The sequence below is a fragment of the Phasianus colchicus genome, chromosome 16 (assembly GCF_987193195.1).
Source record: "Phasianus colchicus chromosome 16, bPhaCol1.hap1.1, whole genome shotgun sequence".
NCBI lineage: Eukaryota > Metazoa > Chordata > Aves > Galliformes > Phasianidae > Phasianus > Phasianus colchicus.
The window spans coordinates 4,043,860-4,055,242 of NC_143451.1; the positions used below are offsets into that span (position 1 = coordinate 4,043,860).

At 44.1% G+C, this 11,383-nt stretch overlaps 1 protein-coding gene across 6 annotated transcripts in view; it reads left to right on the forward strand.

Annotated features, from left to right (window-relative positions):
* The window catches only part of SLX4 (SLX4 structure-specific endonuclease subunit), a 28,613-nt gene extending 19,759 nt beyond the window's left edge, over positions 1 to 8,854 (forward strand). For 3 of the 6 annotated variants that reach the window (XM_031595267.2, XM_090151636.1, XM_031595268.2), the window contains 5 exons: positions 708 to 877; positions 1,640 to 4,068; positions 5,487 to 5,589; positions 5,793 to 6,272; positions 6,891 to 8,853. In XM_031595267.2, the coding sequence (XP_031451127.2) occupies positions 708 to 877; positions 1,640 to 4,068; positions 5,487 to 5,589; positions 5,793 to 6,272; positions 6,891 to 7,227 (3,519 nt within the window). In that variant the 3' untranslated portion in view covers positions 7,228 to 8,853. Of the gene's footprint in view, positions 1 to 707; positions 878 to 1,639; positions 5,355 to 5,486; positions 5,590 to 5,792; positions 6,273 to 6,890 lie in introns of those variants that run through there. The other 3 variants (XM_090151635.1, XM_031595269.2, XR_016471723.1) reach the window with 3 other exon arrangements.
* Positions 8,855 to 11,383: the final 2,529 nt, after the last annotated feature.

An 11,383-nucleotide genomic window follows, 5' to 3' on the forward strand; every position in this document is an offset into this window, starting at 1 on the left:
CATTTATTTTCTGTGTAGATGCTCTTATTTGTTGAAGCTTTTTGGTAACAGTGAGAAAGTAATTAATCAGAGTTGACTTTGGAGCTCATGATGCCCTCTCACTTTGAGGAGAGTTTCAGGTAGCACATTACATGATTGGACTGCAAAGGAAGTGAAACCTTACTAAACTGGAGAAATGTTCTCAGCAAAACCTGAAATCAAATTGGACCCACACAGATAGTGATCCAGTTCAGTGACACAGTATTTATTTGGTGTCTCTTTTCCTGCAAGGCACCGGGAGAAGTAGAGATTTGTCCATTTATCAAGAGTAGGTAAATTCAAAACATACTGTTTAATAAAAAATAGAGAGGAAGCTTTCCTGTAAGGGAGGTGTAGATAACTCTGGAAGTTGTGCTGTGGGCAGTAGCTGGATTCTGAGGTAGAATAGAGAACTCAAGACCATATTTTGCATGTGTAGCTAAAACAAGTAGTCAAACTTTATCCAATCTAACAGCTGTAGAGTCGGGAAGGAAAGAATTTGTTCCATATGAAGCTCTTCATAACTGGTCATTTCAGGATCTGGTCCTGGTCCTAGGCCAAGCCTTTGGTGAATGAAAGGAATGAGCTGACACAAATATGAATATTAGCATTGATACTCCTTTACTAGCAACTTTTTTTTGTTTTCCTCTTATCCCAGGAGGGCTTTTCTTGTTTTTCTCTTACCTCAGGTTCACAGTGAAGGGTTCTTAGTGGAGGAGGATGGGAACGCGCAGATGCACCGTGTGCTGCTGAGTGATGTGACAGGAGAGGCAGCCCGTGCATTCCTGCGGTACCTTTATGCTGCTGATGCTGACATCCCTGCTGAGGTGATGCCCCAGGTTCGGGCTCTGGCTGCCAGGTTTGTATCATTAGTTTGTTTTGGATCCCTTCTTGCTTTTAGCCCACAGACAGACTCTACACAGACCTCACAACCTGGGCTCTTCTGTTGTAGATTTAGTGGCTTAAAATTCCATAGTTCTCTATAGCATTATTGCCCTCATATTTTCCACAAGTCTCTCTTCAGGTTGAGTCTTTGTGAGATTTCCTTTTTCAGTATGTATCTGTCACACCTTTGCCAAGAGTTTTGTCTCAGGCAATGTATTGACAGCTGATGTTGTCAGTGATGATAAGCATGCCTCGCATGTGTGATTCTTAAAACATTACACTCTATACATGTGTAAACTGAATACTTCAGAGTGTGTTAGGTGCACAGAACACTAATGTATTTTGTCAGCTATGCTCTCGGTTATGAACCTAGATGTGCACTGAGTAAAGTCTGGAATAGGAACAGCTGAGACACTGATGGCTGGGTCTTGTCTGTGTGTGTGCATAGGGGTGCCTTGTCTACCATGCCATGGGGATTTCACCAGTGCAATTGTCAAAGGGGTTTTAGTCATACTTTCAAAAGGTTTGTTTGTTTGTTTTAAAGCAAGAGTGAACCTGATGCTTTCATGTGAGTGACACCTGGAAAAAGGAATTCTGGGTGTCGGGAGCACACTGGAGCTTATGTATGTTAGGAAACAAACATCCTCATGCAGATCCTTCACAAGGCTCGCAGGAGTGACCAGGTGGAGAAATACTGAAAGGGGGAAGTATTAACATTACTATTATATCCTTGCAGGTTTGGTGTGAGGGAGCTGATGGCAAACTGTGAAAATAACACTGGAGAGAGTCAGGTGTCTTCTGGAGGGGATTCAGAATGTGATCTGCTCTCTGTGACAGATGACAAAGATTGCGAGGACAGAGCAGAGAACTTCCAAGACCTCTTGAAGTCTATGTGGGTGGGTGAAGATGAGGAAGAAATAGCTGTCCTCAACCAAGAATGCCAGAAGGAAGATGACAATGCGGTGGGTGAACAGGAGCTGGAAGAAATCTATGAGTTTGCTGCAACTCAGAGAAGGATTATTCAAGGTAAAACAACACCGAGTGAAGGAACTGACTGCAGCATGCACAGTGATACTGAGGCAGCCCCAGATATGAACCAGCAAACTGAGGAGGAAGAGGTAAAGAGATCTGTATCTTCTTCAGTCAGCAGTAACTTCAAGGATTTGAGGGATAACAATGATGTGGAAATATCTAGATGTGACTTATCTGCAGAAAAAGAGGGAATACAGAGTATGAATAGATGCAGAAGCATGAATGCTACACAGATCACTTCTGTGCCTCACCACAGAGAACCTCAGAAGAGGGATGTAGCATCCCATGGTGCCACCAATGATGAAGGAGAGACTACAAGGAGATGTGAAGGTGAAAAGGACTCCAGGTCATCTCAGGTCTCACATGATGTAAAAGGGGAAGATCACTGTGAAAAAGAGTTTCTTAGCTCTGCCATTGATACTAATATAAATGACAGTTATGAACACTTATTTTCTGCAACTCAGGGAGATTACTGTGAGCCTTCCCCAACAAAAGTAGTTAGTAAAGTATCAGAAGAAGGTCTGGGTGAAAAACATGCTGATGTTGATGATTTTCATCTGCACAGCGAAATACAGGAAGACTTATCTCCCCGTAAAAATGGTTCCTACAGGAGTCCTCCTTCCAAAGCTTTTGTGCCTCTTTTTCCTGCTGTTGGATCTTCACCTCTGTCTCCAAAATCAGACAGAAAGCTTGCAAGAGAATCCATGTCAACACCAAAACAAAAGAAAAAATCATTCCCACCTGGTGAAATTCTTTTTCAGAAGGCCAATGAGCTGGAGACTGCATCTCCACCAGACCTTCCCAACACTGATTTAAACAAGTGTGTCTCAGTGTTGTCAGCACCAGTTATCAGAACTCAGGATCCTGCAGCTCAGGGGAGAAAGAAGGGTGATGTTATTGTTTTATCTTCTGATGATGAAATGGAGTTAGAAGACAAGAAGTCACCAGAGTCAGGCTCTGTTCTAAAGGAAGTGGAAATCCCTGGGCAACTGAACTGTACAAATATAGGACGTGGTCCTGAGATACCAAAACCTGAACATAACACATCAGTCACTAAAACAGAGCAGAGATCACTGCAGGTCTCACGTGTCATTACAGATAAGGTGCATGTAAGTAATGATGTAAAGATGTCCACTGAGTTGCCTCCCAGTAGCCACGCAGATGCTTGTACAGAGGGTGAGCAGAGCCCAAACCTGAGCCCAGAGAAAATGCTCAGTCATGAAGTGTCTTCAGGTACAGACAGCTCCTGGCTAGTGCCTGACACCCCAGTTCTGACCAAAAGCAGAAGTTCCTCAACACAGACACACGTCACAAGTATTAACTCTTCCAAGAGTCCAGAATCTAAAGTCAGCACAAAAAGCCTAGCAGCTGATAGTAATGACCATGAAACGGGTAGAAATGTAATAGAAGTTCATAAAGCAACATTGTCAGACAAACATTTGCCTGTGGAGAACTGTGTCAGTGAAAGAAATCCTTCTAGCAGCCCAGAAACAGGATCAGTTTTTGAGAAATCTGCACCACTTTCTTCAGTGGATCCAGTTCTCGCCCTTGCTCACACCAGCTCAGAAAGCAAATGTGCTAATACCTCATTTTTGTCCAAATCTGTGCCTCCTTGCCATGGGAAGTCAATGGAAGATAAATCAAACGTCAGTGTGGTTGAGATACAGGACAGTGAGGGGGAGAAGGAAATAAGTATAGTGTCTTTGAGCAGTAGTGTCTTGCTTGCTGATGAGCCTGCAATTCCTGCTGATGACTGCTGGCACGCTAATTATCTGACACCAGTCAGAGCTAACAGCCAGGACTCCAGACAGGATGGCCATTCAAACACCAGCGCTGCCAGCAGCCCCAAAACTGACTTTGTGCATGACCAGTGGGAGAGCCCAGACCAAGCGTGGCAAATTAAGGGCAGTACTCCTCTTCAAGGAACTCCTGTTGGCAGAAGAACAACCTTGCTCCATCTTGAAAAGAGTCCCATTGAGGCGTGTACATCACGGGGCAGCAGACCAAGTTACCTGAACTCCAAACTCTGGGATGAGTGGGATGGAGAAGAGGAGGAAGATGAATTTCCAGAGGTGCTTCCTCTGTCACAGAGGGTATCAGCAGCAGCAGGTGCAGATCCTATAAAGACTCCTGGTGAGAGCTTGCATTGATACTAGTTTTTTCACTGCAGTAGGTTAAATTGTTTTCATTTAAAGTCATTCCACCTCTTGTTCACTAGATGTGCTGGTAGGGATTTTGGCTGCCTGACAGTAGTTGTTAGGGCCAGATACAGAGAAGGTACAGTCATCTTCTATAGTTGGGGAGCACGTATCTAAATGTGAGGTTACTGGAGCACACCTGCTTGTGTTTCATTCTTGCTGGTTCTTTGATAATGTCAGTACTCACTGCAGAACCTACGGGTACCTGGAGGAAAAAAGAAAGGAAATCAACCAACCAACCGTAACTGAATCAAAACAAACAGTTGTCAGCTTGCATGCTGATGGATGTGTATTCACTGTAGTACTAGGTGTTCTGTACAGCCTTCTGCTTTTCATGCATTCAAGAAGTGATATTTGTGCTTACATCAGGACATCTGGTAAGCAACAAGATGCAGCTCTCAAGCACAGGTGCAGTGGGCTTCCTTGTATTGAAGGTAGCTGGGCTGAGCACTGATCTTTGCCCGTGGATTTGCTTCATGCATGCTTTTCTGCAAAACTCTGCTGATGCATGATTGTCTTGACTTCCATTGCTTTCTATTTGCTGTTTCTGGGGCCTTGTAATAGATCTCTGAGTGCTGGCAGATACCTGAGTGCATGCACAGCAAGAAGTCAGCGTGGCACAAGTAAGACTGAGAGCCACAGTCTTTCCATCTTTGCACCCATTTTGCCCTGGGATCTACAGGACTTCAGCCTTCTTGAAAGCCTGACAGTGCACAGAATGCTAGTATAACCTTTCTGGTCTCAAGAACTTAAAAATATTAGTTTTACATTTGTTGCACTTGCATGGTTCCTTCCATCTAAGACCAGTAAATGATCTCATAGTGTCTAATTAAAATATTGCGCTGTACTAAGTGAGTAGTTTAACCAGTGCTGAGAGCATGACCTGCAAAACTGACTGCTCTTCACAATGTCAGGAAATCTACTGATTCATCAAATCAGTATTTAACTCAGGACCCCAGAAGCTTGACTTGCTCAGTTTCTTCTTCATCGGGTCTCCCATGAAATTTCCTTCATGGGAAAAGAACTGCTTCATGGAATTCAGTAAACACTTTTTTCACTGCCTTGCAAGAGCTGCCTGTTCTAACAAAGCCCTGAATGGTCTTTGTAGTCAGACCTCACTTACATCTTGATGTGAACCATTTTCCATTTTAAATTCAACAAAAAGCAAGTGTCCCAGTCTAGAAAGCAAAAGAAGTGTCAGCTGTTCCATCCAGTATGAAGGTGAGTAGTAAGTAAAAGAGCTTGTATTGCTGCTTAATTATTATATAATATTAGAATATCTGCCATTAAGAATGAAAAATATCAGCTATTGTAAGTGCTAAGTCTGATCGTGGTGATTTCATTTTGCTGCAGAACCTGCCTGTCAGGAGAACAACAATTCTCCCAGGACTCCAGTGACACCAATGCCATCCTACTCCATGATGGAGACACCACAGCTGAAGGAGGAGTTGAAAAGGTTAGCATTACCTCCATGAGTACATCTCTTTGAGCATAAACTTGTGAGCAAGTAGCGTGAAAGAAAGCAACTGGGATGAAAGAGAAACTTTGGTGAAGCTCTTCCAGCACACCGCTGGAGTTCCTAGCATGAGCACCTTCCTGAGCTATGGCAGGGGAAGGTACAGCATTATCTTAGCCTTAGCTCTTACTTTTTTCTTTCAGATTTGGAGTTCGTGCTCTCCCAAAACGCCAGATGGTGTTGAAACTGAAAGAGATATTCCAGTATACTCACCGGGATGGGGACTCTGACTTTGAGGATGAAGTTCCATCCTCCCAGCCTCCCCAGAAGTCCCCTGCCAAACGCTGTAGGCAGTCAAAGGCAGCTCAGACTACAGGTGGAAAGCATCCCAAAGCCTCAAAGGCTGTGAGCAAAAGGAAGCAGGTTGCAACAGGTTCTTCAGTGCTCCCTGTAGGGAGGAGTGAGGATGACCTTGTCGGACCCTCTAAAAAAGGCTGTGCAGCACCCAAGGAGAGAAATGAAAAGATACATCATCCAAAAGGAGACAAAGAGCGGAAAAGATCAGCTGCATCTCCAGAAGGATGGTCTCTGGGAGCTGATGGTGAGGAACCAATGCTCTCCGCATCTCAGAAGTCTACAGCTTCTTCAGGGGATGGAAGTGACATCTCCTTCAGTTCACAGAGGTAAGGGAGTAAGATATTGAACAAAACAGTCAAAGATGCAAGATAGAAATGAGCTAGGAGCGTGGCTGAGAGGAGAGTGCCTGCGTGACTTACAGGAGCCCTGCTGCCTCCTTGGGTTTGTTAACTGAAGGTCAACACCATCCTTTAAAATAAATGAACTTTGGGCTGTTTGATCTAAATCCCAGTGAGCTATTCACAGAGCACAAAAGCTTGTGGCTGAGGCCACATGTAGGCAAGGCCCACATCTGGCATGCCCAGTCACTGCTTGTCACAACAACAAGCATTGGCTGAGAGCTGCATTTGGCATAGGGAGAGGAGAGCACAGCAGTACTTAGCAGAGAAGGCCGTGGTACAGCAGCTGTAGGTGCTGTGGGTCAGAAGCAAGGACTGCCAGCCAGTTCCAGGCCTCAATGAGCAGGACTGGAGCTGTCATGGCTGGAATGGGAAAGTTTGTAGAACATGTGCCTTGTTCTTCACTCAGCATGTGTACTGGTATCAATCTGTGATCCTACAGATGGTAGTCACAAGGGCTGGCCACCAGCTACTTAGGGAGCTCTGGTTCTGTCCCTGTGGTTTGTTCTTTATTTGAATTTCGGGTCTACTTGGCCTTCTTTTTAGTTCTTTTGTGAAGGAATTGGAGGCCTGTGCATTTGCATCTGAAGAGGAGGAAGAAGAACTTCCAGCATCCCAGGCAGCAGCTCGGGAAGAAGAAAAACTGGAGGCAGTGAGGTGCTACATCCGCTCAAACCCAGCCCTGTACGACAGGATTCTCTTCTATGAGCCTATTGAGCTGGCTGACCTGCACGCAGAATTGAAACTGAATGGCATTAAGATTTCCAAGGCAAAGCTACTAGACTTCTTAGATGCTCAGTGCATCACCTTTACCACAGCTGGAGCCCGGAAAGAGAAGGAACAGAAGAGGAAGGGGAGCAAAAAAAAGAGGAAACGATACTGAATGGATCTCACTCCTCTATCCTGAAAATTTCCTTCATGGAGGAGGCCTTCCTCCTAAGGTGGAAACCCTATTCCAGGCTGGTGCTGGCAGAGGTGGTGTGATCAGTGGGTGCACTGCTCCTCCTTGTGGCCTGCTGTCCAGATGACATGCTGGAGAATGGGTCTGAACTGAGCTCCTGCTCTCAGCAGAGCTCTCCTCTGAGCTGCACAAGCTTCTCTTTCAAGAGCCTTTTTATGTTCTTCGATTTTCATCCTGTGCATTCTCTTGTCTTTCCATTTTAGTAGGTTTTAGATCCCCAGCTTCTCTTCTTGTTGGTGCTTCTGAGATGGCTGCTTCCCTCCAGTGGTACTTGCCAAGGTCTTTGCCCTTCCAATATGTTCCAGTATTGAGTGGAATAACTCATGTGTGTTTCATAAGTGGCTGCAGAACAGTGGCAGGTGTTTTTCTGGTGTTTGTGGTGGCTACATCATGTAGAAGCCATTAAGGTTTGAACGTTCAGTTGTGTATATTCACTTGCATGCTGAGATTGGTGCTAAAGACATTACCAGCTCCATTTTCTGAGTACTGTTCTACTGTGTCATTCTAGCTTGACTATGTTCCCGACAGTGACATTTTTAAAAAGACAGTGTTATAGTGACCAATGGATCTCTCAAGCAATTCTCATACCCTGATCTAAACCCTCTTTGTGGATCTGTCTTGTCATTTCCAAACTGGACTGATCTTTGGTTGGAAACTGTCTGGGACTCTTGAGGAAGTCTTGGACACTAAATAGTCATCTTATTTATTAACTTTTACAACACCTTTGGATTTTTCTCTGTTCTGACAGTTCTGAGTCTGCAGAGTCTCACTCAGCAAAACAGACACAATAATTAAAAAAAGAAAAAGCTTGATTTCTGAATGTATTTATGTATTTGGAACATACTTTTTTATTTTATTATTTGATACAGCACTGCCTTGGTTTTATTTGATTTATGTACAATAAACAATTTGGAAGGAAATAATGCTAAGCTGTAAGTAATGTCTTCTGAGGGACTTTTGGGGATGGTTCTAAGCAGAAACATTGGGTCTGGTTGAGAGCAGGAGGAGCTCTGCACTCTGTGCCTGTGCTGATCAAAACCTGAGCAAAAAAAACCTGGAGGATGAGTGACAGGTGCCCTGCAGCACAGGGAATTGGACTGGGAGAGATCACCCTGCACTGGATGGTGAATGGTGGATTGGTGACCTGGAGAGAGACGAGCTGCACAGGACGTCAGGAATGTGTGGCCCAAAGGTAAGGGAGACTGCAGGGAGGGCAGCAGAAAGTGTGGGGGTCTTCCAAGAGGGCTGTGGGGATGGGTCTGGCCTTGGAGGGAGGGCTGCAGGAGAAGGGTAACCATAGAGGGCCTGTGACCTTCCTGCTCTATCAGGTCTGGCTGTGGCATGTGTGATGGCATAGGGACTTTCAAGCAACACTTTCTGCCATCTCTTGTGAATTTTCAGGAATTTGGGGTAGTTTTCTTCCCTGGCAGTCACATCACTTTTGCTCCCCCATCTTCTTGTGCAAGAGCTGCTGTGTGATGACTTTATTAGATAAAAAGATCAAGGCTTGCCTTTAAGAGGCAATCTAGGAAATGTTCCCCTCTATGTACCATGTGTTTCTCCCAAGCAGATACTTCATATTCAGAAAAGGCTTCAGTGATACTTGTTGGTCTTAGTACAGGAAAATAAATGTGATTCCTTCCCAGCTTTTTTTGCTGTTTTTAAGTAGGACTTATATTTATAATCAAAGATTCTGCAGCCAATTTTTTGTTGTGTCTTGACATTCAGTTGATGCAGTGTCACGTTTCCATACACATAAATTACAGCTGTTCAAATATAAGAAAGAGCATTGTGTCATAAATCATTGAGCATGCTATGAAAAAAAAAAAACAAAACAGAATTTTGGCCCCTGGCAGTGTCTCCAGCCTCCTGTCTTCGGCATCTGTAAACTCCGCAGTTTTGTCTAATGTAAAAAGATAATTTTCAGTATCTCATCTGTGCTGTCAGGGTTTGGAGATAACCATTTTGCAGAAGCTTGCCACGATTCTTTCTTGTTTCTGAAGCTGATGAAATGTCTCTTGAAGTTCTAGAATTTGTCTCAGATGACAGATAAAGGATTTAAAGTCTTTTGCAGCCTTCAAGATTACAAGGACGTATCTGACAAGCACTGCAAATTTTGTGAAAGCCATTATTCATTTGCCTGCTCTGTTAATCTGTAAGCAAAGTATCCATCCCCCAGCTAACATTGGTGTTACCATCTGCCAGCGATAATGTGTTGCCAATTTGATTTGTAAGTATTCCTGTGTCTCTTACATACCCAGTGCAGGCGTATGCTCTGTCTTGGAAAATCCATTGTCATCATTTTTTATTTCCAGCTGCGTATTAGCAGCTATGAAAAATATTCTGATACTTCTGTTTGTGTTAATGCTTCCAAGGTCACAGGAAAAAAAAAATACCTTTTCAGCTTTGGTTTTAATTTATTTGATTTTATTTATGTTAAAAGACAAGCAGATATTACTGGCATTGCTCAAACCTGTCTCACCAACATGTACTGCGTAAGTGCTGAATGAGCTTTGGAAAACACTGCTTCTAAATTCCCTGTGGCATCCAAATGGTGTGTATGATGGATTTCTGGATATTCTTTTGCAGCTAAGATGTTGTTTTCTGTATTGTCACATTTCCTGCTGGGAAAAAAAAAAAATAGCCTGAAAAGGTTTTCTTCTGAAAAGCTGTGCTGCAGGTGTTTAATGTAATAATCTTGTATATAAACGCTGTTTCCTTATAGAGACAGTTCTGTCCACTTACTCCTAAGTCACCTTAATGGTATTTCTTCTGCAGCTATCATCCATCACCACGGCCAAGAGGATAACTTAAATAAAAAACATGAGAATAATATAAAGCAGAGAGGGGGACTGCCGTGCTTTCCCTTCATACTGAGCCAGCAGGCTTCAACTGTTATGTTCACAGTGCTGATGTTTAGATTTCACAGGGATGATTATGAGAGCAATCCTTTCTGCAGCTCTTTAAGGGGACTGGATGTATTCTGGAAATACATTTCGAATGCACTTGTTTGAGTTTTGGTGATAGTTTAAATTATTCCTGCACAACATCTTGTTCATAAGCATTGCTGTTCAATGAAACAGCAGTGTCTGGGAGAGACGATGCAGCCTTCAGCAAAGCTGTCTCTGTGATTCAGCTGCTCTCCCTTTAGAACAGTGTTTCAGAGGTACCTGCAGTATTCCTTTGCCTGAGTGCCTTGCGTCCTGCTGCTGAGCTGCTCTAGTGCCCAAGCAGTCATCTTGTAAAGCTTGAACACATTCATCTCAGAAAGGAACATTAACACAGTCCTTGCCTGAGCTCAGCACAAGCCCACCTCTCCCTTTCTTATTGTACCATACAACACCAAAGGCCACATCTCCACTCTGAGCACCCAGGGCTCCCCTGCAGCCTGACACAGCACACCCAGTAGGTCCTTATCTGTCAGCAGGACATTGAGCCCAGGTACAGATTCCCCAAATTCTGCTTTGATCCCCTTTGGATAATTTCTTCCGGGAAGGAGTTGGTTGTTATCCTGCCTTCAAGTTTGTCTTATTCACTGAACTTCTGCAATGAAGTGTCTGTAATGCCACCTCGGGTGGGTGTTTGCTGTTCACCTAGCAGAAACCTTCCTAGAAATGTTCTTCTTTTGTGCTATCTGACTTTTCATTTTGGAAGATGTTCGATCATTTGCACGGTTCAGAGTTGTCACTCAGGTCCGGGCAGATGAAAAATAACCCCAGTGCTCTGTGCTGCAATGTCTTTGTCACGCAGCCAGGACTGTTTGCTGTGAATATTTTCCTCCCTGTGCTAACACAAACACCCAGATCCCTTCGTTTTTTTCTTCTCACTACTTCTCTAGGAAGCTGATCTGCCTTTTATTTCAGGCAAGAAGAGTCCTAAGCATTAAATGCCAGTGTGAAACACAGCTGATGTGACAGAAACCTCTGTTCCTGCTGCACCAGCACAGGTGATGCATCTGTATTTTCCTGCTAGTAGCTGACAGAGTGAAGGGCATCTCTCTGTCACACTGGGGACCTCGCTGGGCTCTGACGCTTCTGACACCGACAGGTGAGGAAAGCTGGCAGCCAGCCGCCATTTC